The sequence below is a fragment of the Saccostrea echinata genome, unplaced genomic scaffold (genome assembly GCF_033153115.1).
Source record: "Saccostrea echinata isolate AGI-Se365-2 ecotype Australia unplaced genomic scaffold, CSIRO_AGI_Sech_v1 ptg000002l, whole genome shotgun sequence".
NCBI lineage: Eukaryota > Metazoa > Mollusca > Bivalvia > Ostreida > Ostreidae > Saccostrea > Saccostrea echinata.
In genome coordinates, this window is record NW_026889751.1 from 28883304 (window position 1) to 28904687 (window position 21384).

Here is a 21384-nt window from a genome sequence, read left to right on the forward strand (position 1 = left end):
GATAAGAATGAGTACCCTATCAAACAAAAGGAAGAATTGTTGATATAATTAATTCAAAGAAACAAATGTTTGAAATAAAACTGAATTCACTATCTTGTTGTTCAGGAAAGGAGGATGTTTCAGATGCATTAAGTGATTTTAAATTCCTATATATATCTGTAAAATGTCCTTTACTTTGGGCTATTTCTGTTTATAGATATGTACAAACACATACAGATGTTTCCTGTCCATAAAACTAAAGAAGAAATTGTTGAATAAAAAGCATTAGAATGGGTGTGGTTATAGTATATGTAATCTCACAACATTTAGGATGAAACAGAATTTCCAATCTCATAAATGTATTTATTAACAAGAAATCTGTTTCATGTTTTGGTTCAATTTTGGTTCAAACTTATCAGGAAACTGTGCAAATTGTTGAACTTATTGATGAAAGTATTTTTCATATTGTTTGTGAGTGGCAAAACTGTTAAATCACAAAACACATGTTACAGTTGTATTAAAAAAGTTGCAAAATATATTTTTTCCCCAAGTTTTTAATTTCAAAAACCTGTCAGGGAAATGTCTAAATTTGTTAACATGAGAATTAAGGAAACTATATTTCATATTGTGTTTGAGTGCCATTTTTAAAATTATTTACATCACAATTTTACCATTCTACGAAAAAGTGACTTAGTGCATTAAAAAAATCAAAGTAAATAGATATGTAAGCACTTATTCATAAAAATATGATACACTTTAAATTGTTTATAAGACAAACATTTATATCAAATAAGATGAACCTATGAATTAATACTACAAGCTATAAAATATTATTACTCACTGCTTGACTCAAAATTTGTTTTTAAGTTCAGTAAACCAATTTCTGACAAGCCACATACCTCTTGTATTTTGTAAGGAATACTGGTGACCGTCCCTCGGACCTGAATCTGCCGGAATAACAATGCCTCAGTCAGCCCGTCAGGTTCAAACCCGAGGAGCTGACAGATCATCTCCAGGATACCCTTAGCTTCCTCCGTCAAATCGCTCTTCTCTCCCTCTATGTCCTCAAACGTAAGATTCCCAATCAGTAACACCGCAGACAACACAGAGAAAATACCGTCCACCATCTCAGCCGGAATGTTCAGGACATTCATGGCGAGACGTAACCTGTCAAACATTTTACAATCGTCCACATTAGAGAGTTTGTAACATCCACTCTGGTTAAGATAAAAATAACTGTCCACGGGTAACAAAAAGAACTGGTTTTGTATTTCCGGGGCTGCTGCAGCCCCTGCCACGAGCTGGTAAAACACATGGTAGTTCCTCTCCTCGGGGGACTGGAATGTGATGCGGGACTGCTCCAGTAAATAGTCCTGGACGATACAGCCCTTGATTTGGTGAGATTCATCAAAGCACACCTGCATGAACTTCCCAAAGCGACTAGAGTTGTCATTTCGGACAGTCTTTGCATTACCTACAAGAACAGTTGGGATTTCTTTAATATCAATTTTATGTGTTTTGAGCGCAGACTGTATATGTATAAAATGTACTCATTTTGGGGGGGGGGGGGGGGGATCTTAACACTTTTTTCATACTTTGTTCCCTAAATCATGTAAAACATGAAGATATGATTAAGGTTCACTAACCCTTTGATAGGAAAGATAACTCTAACTGGGATTAGTGTCACTGTCAAGTTAAAAGGCTAATTCATGCAGTCAAAGGATGACTGCACTTAAGGACATGTGAAATTTGTGACAAAATAAACTTTCAAAACAAGCATTTTTCTTTTCATTGCAAGAATGGTCAACATCCAATCTACAACTTTATGTAATTACCTTTAATTAAAGTGTGTATTTACGAAGTTCGAATCTGTTTTCAAAGGCAGGGGTCATCAAAATTTCTTGAATCTCTGTTCGATAATGAGGACGCCCACTTTTTTACTGACTTTATACATAGTCAGCGCATGTTTGTCTATTGTTCTACGCTTAACAGTAGTTGTATATTTGCATAAATAATGTGTCAAAAGGAGATTAATAGACAAACATGCGCTCATGGTTAAAAAGAGATAAAACTGCGTCTTCTTACATTCGCTCTCTGTGCTGTTACCAAGGATTGTGACATGTTGAATATCATAATTCACCACATGATTTCTAAACTCAGGTAACTTTGTGAATACTAAATTCCGTCACGTGACTTGCAAGGTAGCATGTTTAGTGCTAACTAGGACATTGTGTTAGAACACTTTAAGTCATCTGGCATTGATGTAAAATCTGCTTTAATTACATTGACGTGCTCGTATTGTTAATTTCATTTTGGAAAAATTGTCAGAAGTGTATATGTACCATACAGAATGGAGAGGGAGATTGGAAAGAGTGATCACGTTCTTTTTTTCAAACATGTCATTATTATTTATCAATTCTAATTTTAGACCCATTCTTACAATGTTAGCTCCACCTCTCATGCATATCTTATGTTCAATCAAGGGTAGGTAAGTGTTAATTCACTATATTTGGAAAGCAGTAAGAACAAAAAACATTGAATCATTTTATTGTATCACAGTCTAAAATCATTTTAAGATTTAAATTTGGTTCCAAATTGACAGGATTCTTTCATAGACATAAAAGTGAAATAAGGTTTAGATATAAAAGCAACAGAAGCAACCGAAAAAGACCTAAAAACAGGCGTTAAGTGCAGTCATCCTTTTGCCCAGGAAGTCATGCTGAAATTTTGTGCATTTTAATTATAAATTATTAGAAGATATCTTTTGGAAACTCATGACAATAAAAATCAAACTTTTCTATTATCAATTGATCAGAGTAACAGTGAACCTGATATATAAACTTTTGAATTATTTATTTTCAAATTTTTAAATTCTTAAATTAACTTTATATTTACAATTGCATAATTTGGTAAAAAAAGAAAAATCCTTTTAATTTTATTGCACTAACTAACATTTTACATATGATGCTAGTTTTTCATGAAAACATCTGATATTTCTTTTTAAAAATTTCCTTTATTTATTGAATGTTTTAGAATTTTTTATTTATTTAACATTAGTATAAATTCCTTGTTTATTTATAAACATGTAAACTGACAACACAGAATTGAACCAGGAAGTAGAAAACTCTCCGTTTATAAATCACTGACAATCTACTTCTGGTTATAGACACTTCTGTCTCTTCCCATACCGAAATAAATTATAACTTAGTTATAACTTTTGTAACTAAAAAAAGGTACAAAAAAGTTATAACTAAGTTATCGGAGTTTGGAACCGCCTGTTTTAAGTGAGGTATAATTGAGTTATAACTTAGTTACAAAAAAGTTATAACTTTTGTATAAGTTTTCATTTTTTATTTCAACATAAATACAGCAAGTGCAAAAAGTTACAAAAAAGTTATAACTACAAAAAGTTATGCTTATTAAAAGTTACACAAAAAGTTATAAAAAAGTTACAAAGTTATACTTTAGTTATACCCAAATAAACGGTGGAAAAAGTTACAAAAAAGTTATACCCGGAAAAAGTTATTTAAAAAGTTATAAAAAAGTTATACTTAATAAAAAGTTATAACTAAAAAAAGTTATACCCATGAAAAGTTATAACTTTAAAGATTATGAAAAAGTTACAGAAAAGTTATAACTATGAAAAAGTTATGAAAAAGTTACAGAAAAGTTATACCTAAAAAAAAGTTATAACTACAAAAAGTTATACCTAATAAAAGTTATACCTAATAAAAGTTACAGTAAAATTATACACTTCATGTTAACCTGTGGTGGAATTACTCAATTATAGGCTTTAAAAAAGCTACTCATTAAAATTTTTACAAAAAGATTATTAAAATTTTTACAAAAAAAGATTATTTAAAAAAAATTAAAAGCACTTACAATTTTATTTTATAAACATGATTAAGAGAGCTTGGTTCATTGTCAAATACAATTGAATGAATGCACATTCATGTTTTCAAGTCTACCTTATTTTTCATCAAGCCATCATAACAGATTGAAATTTCTCAGAATGGTTGTTTTCTAAAAATACATTTTTTTTAGCATAAAGTCATAAGAGTTTTTGTAAAATTACCTAGTAAACTGCATTCTACTCTTGTGAACTTTTATAAATAGGCATCACTGCCTAGATTTTAACTCTCTAGTTTTTCATGTTAGCGCCATGATCTAGCTGTACTTCAAAAAAAAAAGAAGGTTCTAAGCAGTGATTTCGGTCACAGTTCTTAGCTGCATACCACCCAAGTCCTTGCACAGGTATCCTTGTGGATGTACAGTTGTGATTTTTATCTGGATTATTTAAAGACGGGCTGCACCAGTAGTCGGCCGAGCTGGTCGAGGGACTTGGCCGTCCGGCCAGCGGTCTGCGCCCCTTGACAGGTTGTACTGGTAGTAGGCTGAAGTGGTCATGGGACTTGGCCGGCCAGCAGTATGTCCCCCTCGACAGGCTGCACTGGTATTTGGCCGAGCTGGTCAAGGGACTTGGCCGGCCGGCAGATGGTCTGCGCCCCTCAATGGCCTGCACTGGTAGTCGTCCGAGTCTTCATTTGAAATATGCTTGCAATTTCAACCTTCTCTTCATTTCTCTTCAATTCTGCAAAAATTAAAAAGGTTCAAACTTTAAATATTTTAATTTTTTCTTTTAAAAAAACGTTGAAGTGTTTCCTGCACTCAAAGCATATCAGATTGGAACCACTCTTTAATATCAATTCATTCAAATTCAAGGCATATGCATCTATAACTTGGAAAACAAGAATTAGAGTTCTGTTGTGTAATTGAGAAAATTCAATCTCAAGGCTCATCACATAAACATGCATTAAAAAAAATTTTAAACATAAAGAACAATATAGAACCTGACAGCTTTATAGGAATTAGCTTTAGATTTATCGAATTTGAAATAAAAATAAGATTTGATTATTTACTTACCTAAAACAGGTGATATTTTTGAAGGATTTCACTCCAGCTTGGCACAGACATAAGATGCTCATGGAAAGAAATAATGTACCAGTATACTGCTGAAATGAAATAAAAATTAGAAATTTTATTTTACTCATTTCAGTACACTATATCATGTTATGATCATGTGGTGTTTAAAGGCTACAATATGTACAATATTTTAAAAAACAGTTCAGAGAATCTGTTAAACAATTACACAATATAGGTCATTTAATAATTAAACTGATCTATAGGAATATTTAAAGAATTAAATATGACAAAGAATAACATTTTTTGTTCCTATACTAAATGCTGAAAAAATATTATGTTTCAATTTCTTCACTTCAGTCTTTGTCATTGACATACCAATCAAAACAAACAAGAAATCTGAGATTCACATGCCTAGAATTTTGTTCATTCTACATATTTCTTCTTTTTTGAATGCCCATCTAGAGGTAATAAACATTTCCTACCAAAAACATCAAAATATTAACATAAATATTGCCTTACCGAATGATTTTGTCATCGTTTTTCTATCAACACTTTCAACACACCAACATTCAAATCGTCCATGAAAAAATCCGCGCTCTGTTATTGACCAATCAGAGACTTAGAATAAGTCACGTGATTGAAAATAAATAAATAAATAATTCATAATTAATTTATTTTAAATCCAAATAAACATAATTGTGTATTTTGAAACTTATCTTAAATATTAAAAAGCCAGTTGGTGTTAAAATTTTGAAACAGAGTTCCAACAAAACGGACAAAACGGACGTCGGGGCCGCCATATTTGTGTCGTTGCCATTTTGAATTTAATATTTTATTTATTTATGAAAATAACTAGTAAAACTGGGTTATTTAATCAGGCAAATAATAAAATCCACATGTCCTAGTCTTCTGCTAAAATCTTAATATAACTGGCAGTCTTTATTCCCAACATCGTAATATCTGTTAATAAATGAACATACACACACTGTATGTTGTTGTTTATCTTTCTAGCCACCCTTATTACGATTGATTTACTTTAGATTTCAAAGAACCCTTGTAAAATTGTACCATTGCGTAATACACAAGCTGAAATTTACGAAGTGTAGGCCAAAAAGGTCATCTAGTACAAACACCTGTGTCACGAGAAAACAATGGGGAAATTAACACTGTTTTGCACACGAAGAAAAATCTGTGCAAAATATTAAATGACTTCATGAGATTATAACATTTGACCACTGTTTATATCTCTTGAACATTTATATTTCTCCAGAATTAGGGAAATTATTCCACCTTAAGATGTACATGCATATAATTTACAAAACATGAAATCTATATAATACGTATTTTCTGAGAGAGAGAAAGAGAGAGAGAGAGAGATTATTCCCAACTTTAGATGAAACTAGTACTTACAAGACAAATATTAATTAAACAACAATATTTATTAATGAGAGAGAGAGAGACTCAGATTTAGAGAGAGATTTATTCCCAACTTCAGATGTAATTTACTACAAGTCTCAACTTCACATCTCTTCTGTTGAACTTAACAGTGGATGTGGCTGTGGACTGCAATGGATGAGTAAAACATTGGTAGTAAAGATGTCTAAGAAGCCCCCCTTTTTCTTTTAAAAAAAAAAAAAATCTCAACTCACAACAAAACAGAAAAATAAATGTCTGCGTAAGTAATAGCAGTATATAATGCAATTCATTATATGAATAATTTTTAGATAAAGAAAATTCTGCATATAAACAGTGGTACCTTTATGTAGCCCTTAATCATCCCCACCTTTTTATTCATATAATCCTCTGTAGATATTACAGGTATGTAAAACTGTATTACTATACTAATATAATTATGCTTATTTAATATTTTATATGATTAAATTTCAACAGTTATATAAAAAAAATTTAATTTAGGTGTATGGTAAAAAAAAAAAAAAAAAAAAAAAAAATATTCAGTTTAACTAAGTAGCCATTCTGCAAAATGACTAAGTCCAAATTAGGTACAAAAAAGTTACACAGAAAAATGACAAAGTCCTGAAAAGTTATGTTTTAGTTACATCTGAAAATGGCTAAGTCCAAAAAGGTACAAAAAAGTTATACAGTAAAATGACAAAGTCCAGAAAAGTTATCTTTTAGTTACACCAGAAAATGGCTAAGTTCAAAAAGGTACAAAAAAGTTATACAGTAAAATGACAAAGTCCAGAAAAGTTATATTTTAGTTACATCTAAAAATGGCTAAGTCCATTTTAGGTACAGAAAAGTTATAACTAAAATGTAACTTTTTCTTGAGGTACAAAAAAGTTACAGAAAAGTTATAACTTAGTTATAACTTATTTCGGTATGGGTTGTTTAAATGCTGTCTTACACCAAGGGTCACACTCCACACTGCTTAAGCCCCTTAACTTTTAAATCTGTTATCCCTTATATCCCTCTTATAAACAAACAATTCAAACTGAAGAAGATCTACACTGCCTACAGCACAAAAGTGCATTAACCTATTAGCGTTGTTTGTAAAAGTCAGAGATTCTTAATAACCCCAGTCTGTTCTCCAATTGACTTAATTTTTCAAAGTTTAGTTTGTTCAACATGCCTCCCCCCCCCCCCCCCCCCCCCCACCAAACTTGAGATCACGAGTGTTTCTCAAAAAAAATACAGTTCTTTAAGAGAGGTCTATTAGAGTTGGTACTTTAATCTATTTGTAGAAATGCACTCAGGTACTTTAAGGGCGGAAGTCAAGAGCTCTTATAATGCTTGTTACAGAAATATTAATTATCATCATCTCGGCTGGAGTCATGAGAAGTTCTGCATCCTACATATCTGCGGAAATAAGGCCCCTCCTGAGAAATCTCTTCACAATTTTCCATTTTTTAACCAAAGTTAATCTATCACTTTTAAAATTTCCCCATCTCTTAGCGCACATTGAAGTGCTATTTTTATACGTCGCCTGCCTGGTGTAAAACCCAATTTAGCCAATACTGTGTGGAACTGTGAGAAAAATCAAATCTAACGTGAAGAGATTTTGTACTTCATGTAACCATATTATACACACACTAATCAAATAATGTGTTCAGAGAACTCAGACCTAAAGGAACTGATTTAAAGGAGACCTTTAGACTCCAATCAAAATTTGGGCTTTATCTTAAATGTTGCAACCTATCTATTTTTTTTTAAAATAAATAGGTATTTATCTGATGATTATTCTCTTCATCCTGAATTCAAGGTCCAATCATATTCTACCAGTGTGTTTTTTTTTCAAAGGGGAACAGAAACAGATGACTTTCCCCATTCTTAACCCCCTGTTCTTCTGTAACCTTGACAACATCTCAACACCGCTAAGTGACCTTGACCTTTGAGATCATTTCAGTCACAGCTAGGATATTTCAACATTTAACTGCCATATGACCTTGACCTTTGATATATAACCTTGACTCATGTGATGACATGTGGGAAATGACCTTCAGACAAGGTGACAATACATACCTTTAGATCCTGAAAACTACATATATCAAATTTAGATTAATTCCAGTCAAAAGGTTCAAATTATGTCTTCGTACCACTGTAATTCAAGCCTTTTTCACTGCTCTAAAGTGTCTTTTATATACATTTGTACCTCATTATCTCGAACTCAATGGGACCAAAAAAAAAGAAGGAATATCCAAGGATTCGAGATATTCAGGGTAAAATATTTAAAGAATAAGGGGTTGGGACTTCAAAATCACTCCAACATACCCATAGCATTTGAGACATCGGTGTTCGAGATACAGAAGTTCAACTTTACTTCATATAAATTACCTGATGTGCCTTAATTACAAGACTAGGAGTGAGACATACCAAAAGCTTCCAGCACAGTGTTTGCCTCCAGGATCTGCTGTTCTACCCAGAATGACACGTGATTGGTGACAGAACAGAGGTATTGGAGGATAAACTTGGTTGTTTCAGTCTGAAAAAATAAAATTCATATTTATTCTATCCTGGTTAGAACAATATTGATGCTTTACTATTCTAGAGGAGAAGTAGATCACACTAAGCTGACTGAAGTGTTAGTATTCTTTTCTATGAATGTTTTTCTACATACGGAGCCATTTTTCCCATCCTTTAGGAAACATTATGTAGTATCATTATTGGAAACAAAGTTAGAGATATATGTGGCAGAGTTTTTTTTTCCCCATTGCTTGTCTCTTTTTTTTTTTAATCATAAAGGCACTGGTTGATGACTTGTATATAGTACCATGACATTTCTGGACTGAAACATTTCAAACAAAGTTCTGAAACCACTTCGTTAAGCCAACTTTAAGTAATGAATCATAGAGTAACTGACAAACTGTAAGAATTGAGACCTGATACAAAGTTATACTCAGATAAAACAAGCAATCCAATCTAACTCTATTAACCCAGACTTTGTCTCAGGGAAGGCCAGAACAATTGTCCTGAAGTTATACTCTGTATTGATCATGTACCATGGCAATGTCTGATCCATAAGGATATTAACATGTCATAAATGTGAAATGCAATTGTGAAAAGGAAGACAAAATGGTAACCCCCATGAAATTAAGTCTTGTGATCAAACTGACAGTTTGGAGATCTAGTGTAATAAGCTAGCTTCTACACAGTGACCTTTTGCTCTCTCTCTCTCTCTCTCTCTCATGTACTATTTTATGAATCATCTGTTTCTCACTAACCAAACCACCCATCCCCCCCCCCCCCCCCCCGACAAGAGAAGGGTGATACTCCCTTTAGAATTTCCTTTTTAATAATCAGCAATTCAATGATAATACAATGCAAATGTAACTAAAAGGTAAAACTATCGAAAAATTGCGATTGAATCCCGATAAAGAGTAACAATGGAGTATAACAGAGTTTGATATAATATGTCATGGATGCTGTAACTCTAAAGGCATTAGATGACTAAATTATATGTAATAAAACAGAGGGTCTAAAACAATACAAATCTATAATAAAGAGTTATTATCATGATTATATGGTCTAGTCGACTGAGTGCTCTGATGGTAATCTAAGCATACAATAACATGATGTGGTCATTATACAGTCTGATAAGGAGCATCAGTTCTTCTCCAGCCAACAGAGAGAGTAGACTCATGTCATATAAACATACCGAACAAATCTCTGAATGAGATATCTGTGATTTACAGATGCACCACCCAAACTCTGGACTGAGATATTTAATTCTAAGTGCAGGGCAATGTCTGCAGACACACTGCACTCATACTAGGAATAGCTTGCCAAACTTCTATTATAATAGCATGTATAATGCAGGGACTATATGTTCTAATTGTAGTCTGTTATTGGACACTTTACAATCACTTCCTCAAATTAAAGCAGCAGTAACAGAAAGGATTAGACCAGCATGCAGCAGCCTCTATTGATAAAGACAGGATGTTATAGGGTTCCTAAAAGATATGCTGACTTCATGGAGAGTCATTTATCATTGATTATTCACCAACAGCTAAAAAAGAATGCAAAGCAATTACTCTGTTTTTCTTAACAAGGGGGGACTTCTGAGATCATTACACAAATCAAATGCAGGTTCACTTTCCTCTGAAATATTACCAGTGCTTCAAATTTGTGAGTGTGCATGTAAAACAGAATTTTATTGCCCATTATAACCAAGAAGTCTTTTTTTATGTTTGGAAATTGATGAAATTGGGATATTTTCTTCAACATATTGTGAAGCAAAGAAAATAAAATGAATTCATTCATCAGATAGTTTGATAATTTCATTTTTTTTTAATATAGAGTTGTTTTTTTTTTAATACAGTGACTAAAATACATATATGACATTGTGTAAAAAAAAATTAAAATCTTTTGATCTCAAAACAGTCCCTCAAGCTATACAGATTGATAATTAGTAAAACTTTTCTAAATGTGCATGTTCCTGTAAGTTTATGATGTGTAGGAGAAACAACTGGTCATTTAGAAGTGCAGTAAGTGACAATCAACAGCCAGAATCTGTTCACACCTGTCAGGTACCAGTGTCAGGTAACATGCTCAGGTAACACAGGTCTATAACATTGTCCACCACTAACTGGTCTAACCTTGACTGATCAGGGGTCAATAAAACTGATTTATGACCAGTACTGCACACCAATAACACAATCTCTATATGATATTCCCTTTTTCTATGTGGTCGAGTGTTTTCTGTTAAAACACAGGCTTGTTGATATGACCCATACCACAAAATGCCTTCGGGAGCTATTCTGTGAGGCAGGCATGCAGGTGATATTGATCTCAAAATAGATTCCATCCCCTCAAAATACCATGAGTATACTGATGTCACAGATATTGCATGGCTGGGTGAAAGTGAGGATTTTGTCCTATATATGAAACCGCTTAGAAAATAGTGACAGAACTATGTCAAAAATTAATGTGGTTATAAAAATATCCAAAGTATTCACCATGTTGCCTTAATTTTTAAAATTCAATGTCCCTAGCTTCCTGTATTTACTTTCAGGTCAATTAAAGTCCCCCCTTTTTATGAGTATTATATCGGGGATTTGGTATAAAATACCTGGGGGTCAATGTGGTATTAGTACTTTAATTAACACGTGGATAAGATCACTGAATTACAGGTATTTACAGCAGGCCAATCAACAGGCACACATTCTCCTCCACTCAATAATGTAATTATATTTGGCATGCAATAGGCTCATTATATCCTGATAAAATTATATGGTTAATAAAGTATTCTCTCACACTCGGCTTGAATTTCCTCCAGACATCCCTCATACTCAAAACCCCCTCTGTTTTATAATAGAACACAGTTCCCCGACTTCCACTTTACACACTTTCCTGTTTGTTTTAGAAAAACGGATACCTCCTTATTTCCTTTTTTAAAACATACAAATATATTTATTCCGTAAGCAATCACTAGCCATCTCTATACATTTTGTATATTTACCTAAATACAACTGAAAAAGAATACGTAAAACATTCACTTCACTAAGAACTACTTTATGTCATTTTAAACCTATCAATCAAGTCCTTCAGTCCAGTATTTAACACCGAATGATTACTTAATATAACAAGTTGTAGAAGCAGCTATGAATTAAAGAATAACAGATTTTAAACATTCAGTCAGATATATACAGTGATATTAGAGGCAACATAAATATTATAAATAATACATGTGTATTGCTAAAAGCCCTCATGATTTTTAGATCATACAATTTTATGTCAAACAGTGTGTCACATGTAGCCTGAAAGAAGTTACTTAAGGACAAACGCAACGTAGTTTGAACTTTATTGTCTTTTTCCCTGGAGTTGAAGAGTTCCGATACTTAAAAGAAGTGTGTATTACAGTTTAATGTCTTTATATGCTGTTATACACTTCTTCTAAAACAAGTTTGGATGAACAAAAGATTTAGAATATATGTTGAGTAATTTTCGTATATTTTTCTTTGAATTATACAAGAATCTTCATCAATAGGTATCTTTTCAAACTCCCTGGTAATGCATGCTGATTTTTTTGTATAAAAAAATCTGATGGCACTATAATCTTAAATTAAGAACATCTTGAAAAATTATCAGTAGGTAAGGTACGTTGCATATGTCCTTAAATGTTTACATGTATCAGTGGTAATAACTTGTGCAATAAGATAATAATATAATAAGAATTCGAACTGTCATATGATTCTGAAATATGAAGAATATGCATGTTTGAATGGATGAATCCGGTTTAGTACAAGTATCTGTATGTATGTGAAAATTAATACTTCTCTGTTTCTTTGCTCAGATTATTGACCTATTATTAGGTTATTAACCACATTTAGACAGGGTTTAATATCCATACAATGTCAAATCAAAGACAAAAGGGAGATAATTTAATGTCCATACTATGTATGCATTCATATCAAAGACAAAAGGGATATAACTCTGCATAACTACATACTTAGACAATGGAAAGAGAGACTAATGAACTCAGAAAACAGCTGTGTTTTTTTTACTAAAACAAGTCAACCAGTCTTACAGTAATAAATGTCACAAATATTAATATAATCAGCTGCATTATTTGTCAAGTTTAATATTAGGGGAATTGTTTCATTTTTATTATCTTAAATATCAAGGGACATTAATCTGAATTAATCTTTACTGTCAGGGGGAATTACTCTGTTGTAATCTTTACTATCAGGGGACATAACTCTGTATTATACCTTGCCAGCCCCACTTTCTCCACTGATGATGCAGGACTGATTCTGTTGTGAGCTATGGAGACTCTGGAATGCCGCCTCGCTGATCGCAAACACATGTGGCTCCACCTGGCTAAGCTTCTTAGCACTAAACTCTGCAACATCTTTCTGTAAAGAGAGTATGGGACTTGAGAGATTTCATAAAGGTCCTGTTCTTTGTGTGTGTTAATTTTGTATATGATGACTTCCTGAGAGTTATGGCATTCATCACAAGAGGAATATGGTTTCTTTAAATAAAGCATTCTTAGCCGAGATGATGGAGTGTGGCAGTTAGATTGTTTTCTAAGTTGGATCTGATAACATTTAATCTCATACCCCTCAATATCAGCTCAGATCTGGTACAACTTCTTGTAATTTCTTTTGGCAGGAAATTTTAAACAAAGGAAGAAATGCAGAGCAAACAGCTCAGTAGCATAAGGTATTGGAAATTAAATTGATTTCTCTTATCGGGGAGAGATTAATTTCTATGAACTTTTCATCTGACTGCCAAATGCCGATTGTATTTGTATTTCTGATAATATCATTAAAACACAAATGATTGAAATGGATTTGGAGGACAAACTTCAGTGATGAGAGTTCTACTCTACACTCCATTATTTCACTAATCTAAGCCACGTTGCTATCATTACATCAAACAGATCTAAAAGTCCCTTGGGAATGTATCTACATTGTACTTTAATTAATATCCACAAGACATTTTTCTTTTTTAAAAAAAAGGATAACTGAAATGGCTGACGACAGACTGTATTTACTGACAAAGCAGCAGAGACAATTGATGACAGCACTAAAACCATCAATAGGAAACTAAATGTCATCACAGAATACCACATAATCAATATCTCCCCCAGGCCCCTATTGTGTAACAATCCACCAGCATTTGTTTTGATCCACCCCCCTTTTCCTTCCTGGTACATTGGTACATTACTGGAATACACAGTCCTATGGTATTGGGGGTAATGAGGAAGAAAGATCAATAGGAGTCCATATGATTCAGTTCCCCTTGGGGAGACAATTCATTCCTATTAAATATTGATGATGTAAAGACTGGTCCCCAAACATCTGATAATGTGTGTGATGTCTCCACTAGTCTGTTCTCTATACAGCAGATGTTTTGTCTGGGACTGTGTTTGGTTATTCTTTTTTTTTTTTGCTGGGGGGGGGGGGGGGGGTAATAAAGGGTCATGGTCATCTTTAAATGAATGCATATATATATATATATATATATATATATATATATATATATATATATATGTACTATACCTGTTCATAGATAGGAAGGTCTTTGTATGGATTCACAGCTACCAGTATAGAACCTGTAAAAGTCTGACAAGCAGTTAAGGATTATATTTGTTTATTCTATAAATAAGCATAATAAATAAAACTTCTTTGTTTACCTAAACAATACAGTAGCCATAAACTAAGAAGTGTGTGTTGGTGTATGTGTGGGTGTGTTATAGGTGTGTTAAAGGTGTAAATGCTGAGTCTATTACAGGTATGTCAGGTGAGTAAGAATCGAGCCTGGCGCTGAGAACAGGTGTGCTAGGAATCGCTCGATCAAGCCAGAACTGCTGTAATCGAGCTCACAGCCACTGCTAACATCTGCCAACATAACACAGATCGAGTGCAGTCTGATTATCAAAGGATTAAATCGCCTCACTTAAAAAACAATGTATCTTGTCAGGGCTAGAGTCTTCACAACTGAATACCTGACGAGAATTAAAACATTCTTGTCTACAGAAGCAGAACAATCAGGAACGTCAAATCTCAACCAGACCAGCTGATAAGTATTGTAAAAATCTGTGCTAAAATCTAAATCAGAAAAAGATACACAAAAACTCTTTTATTAAAGGTCCCTCCCTTTAATTTATATAAATTATATAAAGTACAAAGGAAATAAATTTTGTTGATCTCCAAACTCATGTAGCACATGTTTATCTAAGAGAATATAAAAACTGGCATATTCTGCAGGTTTTGCTCCCCTCCATGCTGTGTACCACGTTACAGTGTAAATAAATCCTCCTATCAATGAAATCGTTCCCTCTTTCCTATAACTTCCTATCATGTTTTCACTACAAGCCTTGATCCACTACACCATTACATGGCCTATATATAACTTTGGAGGGGGTTTACTGCCAATTTCCTCCTAAATGTTTTTGTGCTGTAAGAGAGATTTCACAGACTAATGATAAAGTGAGCTAATTTCTTTAAAAAATTATCGAAGTCAAAATAGTTTATGAAGTGTTACTCCATTTATGAACAAGATTATTACATGTATGACTGTTATGTATGAAAACATTGTTGTAAATAGTAGAATCAAAACACATACCAGAGATTAATATAATTAATGAAATTATAATCATGATAAAAACCCATTACATAGTAATAGTACTTACAGAGATTCTGATAAGATCATATGCCTGGGAAATCTGATACCTAATTAACAGTTAAAAGAGATATCAGACTAAGAATTAACGAAACATACAAATCAATACAAATATAATCCCTATATGCGGCTAACTCCTTGACAATTTTTAAAATTTCCATTTATCTTTTAATATTTATAATACCATATACATATCAAATATTCTCTGTGACACAGTTCTGCTTTCTTTAGGGCAAAAGATATGACACATATTTAGTTCAAGATTAAACGGAAAGGACTTCCTGTCGATAACTACAGACTGCGGAAGAAACAATTCACTTAAAGCTTTCTACAGGAAACATCCACAGACGAGGAAAAAAGACGCTCAAATAGAGGTTCAGTTAGGCCAAACGTATAGGGTCATAGGATGTGTTCATACTTATACAGAGGTTCAGTTAAGCCAAACATATAGGCTCATAGAATGTGTTCATACTTAAACAGAGGTTCAGTTAGGCCAAACATATAGGCTCATAGGATGTGTTCATACTTAAACAGAGGTTCAATTAGGCTAAACATATAGGCTCATAGGATGTGTTCATACTTAAACAGAGGTTCAGTTAGGCCAAACATGTAGGCTAATAGGAGGTGTTCATACTCAAACAGAGGTTCAGGTAGGCCAAACATATAGGCTCATAGGATGTGTTCATACTTAAACAGAGGTTCAGTTAGGCCAAAAAAATAGTCTCACAGGATGTGTTCATACTCAAGTTCAATATAAAGGATCATCAACAGAAATGGTTCACAAACTGCATAGATGTTCAAACCAATTAATTTACATGAGTTAAATCTTGTGCTGTCTATTGTATTATGATATTGTACCTTTGATTTATTATTATACCCATTTTGTGCAAGAATGTCCTATATTGCTTGTACTTAAATATCAAAATAACATTAAAGTCAGTGGCACCAAGGAACTAAGGTGTATGATAAATCAATTTTCAGTGACAAAACAACGTTCAAGCTATTAAAACTAAATATTTCATAGACAATAACACCAATAATTAAATCTTATTATGTCCTCATGCCAAGTATAAATCTAAATGACCACCAACTAGTGGTAAATACAAATATGTAACTGAATGATAAGCAACAATGAATTGCCTACTAACAAATGTATCGCAATCATAAAATTCACACCATAGCCTACAACAACAGGAAATAAAACAGGAAAGTAATCATACAACATTTCACAAGGTCATCTGGAATTGTTCTGAAGTTTCATCAACAGCCATCATAAGTTCATACAAACACGGTTGCTGATAAAGTACATTGCAGCTCATTCATTTTCTAAAAAAAATAACCGTAAATGAAAATTTTTTTAATGAGTTGGCATGGTAAACTGCTAATGGATAAGATAAATAAAAAAGTTTTATGTGCTCAAATGATGAGCACTATTATTTTAGATGAATGTGTGAACTCTGCTGTTGTAGGATGCTACGTGATATATCCATGGTTTAGTACATTTATTGTATTTTATGGCATGTATTGCAACATATCTCAATTATAGCATCAATTTGTATTCAATCATATATGATGATATGATACTCTTTATCTTTTTGACTTGATTAAATACTTCACTTGTTACAATCTGGTCTTTTTCAAAATGAATCCCGGATTTCATGACAATTATAAAAATCAAAATCTGTGGGCTCTAAGGGCAGGTTTGACTGGACTAATTCAGTACATGAAATAGTTAAGCACTAAAAATATTCTGCTATTATTTTTTAGTCAAGGATACATAAATTTGATCCCTGGTGTAGCGGACCCTCAAGTTGACAGCGATTCCATTTTCATCAATTTCGCTGATCACAATCATGTCTGGAACTCCATCTTCGGGAGCCGCTCCTGAGAAAGAGACCACAAAATAAAAATAAATAAAAAAGATATAGACAGAAATCACACAGCGAAAATAATTATTTCATTAGAGGTAGTAGAACAGCTTCATATAATAGGGATATAGTTTGATATTACAAATCATATCATTCACTGTAAACTTGTAGCAGGTGAGTATGTTGAGTATTTCTGAAAAATACCTTTTTATTTTGAAGTTATCTATAGAAACAGATAATGAAGCAAAAATATAGCTAATATTTCTTCTTATTCATATAAAACTGTTAAATATCAACATTAATTTTTAGCAACCTTTTTCTTTTTTTACATGTATTGAATAGTCAAGTACTTAATCCTACAAACTGAGAGGTTATGGATATAGATTTATTTTCTAAAGCTCAGTTTAAATACAATAAACTCCAAGTAAATGAGTCATATTCTGAAGTATATCTTATTAAATGCACTTCAGCATGTTCAGTGCAGATTTAGTTATAAAGATAATTGACCATAATTGCTCCATTCTCTGCCTGCATGGCAATAGCTAGAGCAAATGGATGAAGCTACATCATATTTTGATACAGAAAATTGTAAACTGGTAGATTCCTTTGTGTGGAGAAATGGGTACAACTTATATTATATGCAAAAAGCTAAAAAAAAAAAAGTTTATGATTCATATATGATATTAATTTAATTTGTAAGTCCCAAAATTTATCTTAATAATTAATTCCTCTTTGAAATAATATCTGTTCTTTATCTGGCATCGAGAAATGATGGTAAATTCTCTCTTCATAAAGAGTTTACATAATCATAATGATGTGATTGATACATGCAGTGATATCATTCAAGACAAAGATAAAATGTTATCAATGTTACCATAAATATGACGTAAAAAAATCTTCAAAATAATTAAATTCAACATTGTCCCAATCACAATTCAAAACATAATAATTCCTCTCAAAATATTATTCTTGGAATTTTTTTTATTGGGGGATACTTTTGGAGGACAGGTTTTTTTCCTTATCAGTATTAACTTAACACCCTACAGCAGATTCTATTGACAAGTCAAAGATCATACAAACTCTGTTTTAATTAATAATTCACCTAGTCACTGCTCTAATATTATGAAATGTCAAGTTCACATTATTTTTCCTTTGACGATTGGTTTTCTAACTATTTATCCTTTATTGTTTGTTTAGAAAATGCTGTTGGCTATCTTCAATTTTTAAACTATCAGATTTACAAACTTGCAGCATCTTTAACAAAACATTTGAGGTAAAATATACAAATATATGTTACAGCAATGTGTCACTCAGATAATATTAATAAACCCAAAACAGTTTCATCTAAACAGGAACATAAATGACATGTTATTTATGATTTACATCTCCCTTTTAACTCTGATGAATAGATATAGATATAAATTGACACATTAAGAGAAATTACTATGATACAAAATCAATGAAATGATCTTTTTCAAATGTAATGAATGTAATGTAAAAAGCTGAACAGGAACAAAACTTTATTATTTATGATCCATGCCGTAATCATATCGATGCCGGCGATAACACACACTCTTACACATTATAGGAAATCATTGTTCATTGTCTTAGTACTCGCACAAATCAATGTTATAGAATACACAGAAATCTTACCCGAAGAGGACAGTTCCGGCCTGTCCAGCACTGTTGACATAATTTTCTTTCCTTATTAATCCATTTGTAAACAATTTGTGAAAATATACATCACCAGACAATCAATGACTGAATCACACTAAAAAAACGTCGACTGCTCAACTCTAAATTAATCGGCACTCCCACAAGCCTTCAGTTATTGTCCTATGTACGATTGTCGTAAATGATTCGTTTTAATGATCAACAGTTTTTATATATTTTTTCCAAATAGGTACAAAATGTCTCTGTCATATGTGAAAGATTTCATTAAATTCCTAAAATGATATATAATTATAGTCAATTTCAGTGTCTTTAACTAAAGAGGATAAAACACTTATCTTCGGATAATATTGGAAATTAGTCAAGCCTAGCAGAGTTGTCGTTCGTTCCTATGATAGCGAGCGTAAAACACAGGCACTTGGGGTATGGACTCCACCTAAAAAAGAGAGAAAGCTTCTCGATCTCTTTTTATGTATCAGTCGAAAAATTTGAAAGACAATTAATTTTCAAATGAATGGATGTAATTTGAATATTTTTGTTTATTCAGAATATCAATTTTTACGAAAGCCTACAGGGGTCAAATAAGGAAAATGAAAAGTAATAACGACTTTTTATCTCGTAATTACGACTTTTTATCTCGTAATAACGATTTTTTATCTCGTAGCAACGACTTTTTATCTCGTTATTACGACTTTCCTAAGTCGTAATAACGACTTTTTATTTCGTTATTACGACTTTTTATCTCGTAATTACGACTTTTTTTCATTTTGAACATTTTCCTAATTTGATCCTTTTAGGTAGCGAAAGCGTAGAAGTACGGAAACGTATAATGGTCTCGTGTTGTTGAGTTGGAACGCGATATTTTTTTCTTATAATAATGTCCAAAACGGTTGCTTCAAAGTTTGCAGATTTATCTATGACAACAATCTCTAATGAAGGACACTTTTTTGACGTGTTTTGGACGACTTTACACACTTTAATTTATCAAAGTCGAATTCATCAATGTCGCACTTAAATAATTCATGTAAATTATACCGCTAAATTGAATATCGCAGACATTATATAATTACTACTACGCATCGCAGACATTATTTCAGCGTATTTTATATGACACATAGGCGTCGGAAGCAAATTGAAACAGGGAGGGGGGGCTACCAACCAAAAAAAGCCCCAATTTTCAATGCCTATATTATGTTTATCTTTGCAAGGGTGGGGGGAGGGGGGGGGGGCTAAGCTCACTCCCGTTTACGATGCCTATGTGACCACTTCATGTAGGCAATTTATTTAAATCAGAGAAATTAAGTCATCCAAATTTGAGCTACTTGTAATACTCATTCAAGCAAAATTGACATAGATTTGTCAATATACTATAAAGTATTGAATCGTTTGATTTGCAGTTCATTTTTTAATTGTCTCACAGTTGATACGAGTGGTACGCATAAAGAGAGAGATCAATTTCAGCTATGATTTTTTTTCAATACAGTTAAATTGTTGTTCAAACTTAGGATGACAAACGTACGTTAACAAACAAGAACTGTCAAAATATCGACGTGAAAGCCTAATAAATGGAACCATATCGACATTATTTATAATTCTCATAATATTGCTATACATTAATTATTAATTGCAACAACATTGCTATTACCGGTATGCAAAAAATATCATACGTTGGTCAAAGTCAACTACGAAAGCCTAGAAGGGTCAAATAAGGAAAATGAAAAAAATAATAAAAGTCGTAATAACGACTTTTTATCTCGTAATACCGACTTTTTATCTCGTTATTACGACTTACGAAAGTCGTAATTACATGTACGAGATTAAAAGTCGTTATTACGAGATAAAAAGTGGTTAATACAAGATAAAAAGTCATTATTACGACTTTATTAAGTCGTAATAACGAGATAAAAAGTCGTTATTACGACTTAAGAAAGTCATAATAACGAGATAAAAAAAAGTCGTAATTACGAGATAAAAAGTCGTTATTACGACTTTTATTATTTTTTTCATATTCCTTATTTGACTCTTCTAGGCTTTCGTACCGCTGTACTTTTAACCAGCATTTTTTCCCCCACAAAAAAAGGGGGGGGGGTTGTGTAAGGCTGTGTGTGGTGGTGGTGATGGGGGTGGGGGTGGGGGGGCTATTATCTGTGCCATTTTCTATCTAGAGTTGTCGTTCGTATGCCGCGTATTCCCTTTCTGGAGTTATCGTTCGTACCTCATATTACACACTTACTTATCCATACCATAAATCTAAATATTTGTAACATATCTCTCTATGTATAAAGTGCTTCAAACACGACCAAATTTAGCGATAAAATATACATGGCCGGCATACAGAAAGCACATTTAGTTATCA

The 21384-nt window shown here is 32.6% G+C and overlaps 1 protein-coding gene across 1 annotated transcript in view; it reads right to left on the minus strand.

Annotated features, from left to right (window-relative positions):
- The window catches only part of LOC133176531 (myosin-I heavy chain-like), a 43882-nt gene extending 24697 nt beyond the window's left edge, over positions 1 to 19185 (minus strand). Inside the window, exons 1-6 of the mRNA XM_061311651.1 lie at positions 19011 to 19185; positions 17267 to 17373; positions 14367 to 14429; positions 13071 to 13214; positions 8734 to 8842; positions 879 to 1453 (exon numbers count right to left, since the gene is read on the minus strand). Of these exons, the coding sequence (XP_061167635.1) occupies positions 879 to 1453; positions 8734 to 8842; positions 13071 to 13214; positions 14367 to 14429; positions 17267 to 17373; positions 19011 to 19050 (1038 nt within the window). The 5' untranslated portion in view covers positions 19051 to 19185. The remainder of the gene's footprint in view (positions 1 to 878; positions 1454 to 8733; positions 8843 to 13070; positions 13215 to 14366; positions 14430 to 17266; positions 17374 to 19010) is intronic.
- Positions 19186 to 21384: the final 2199 nt, after the last annotated feature.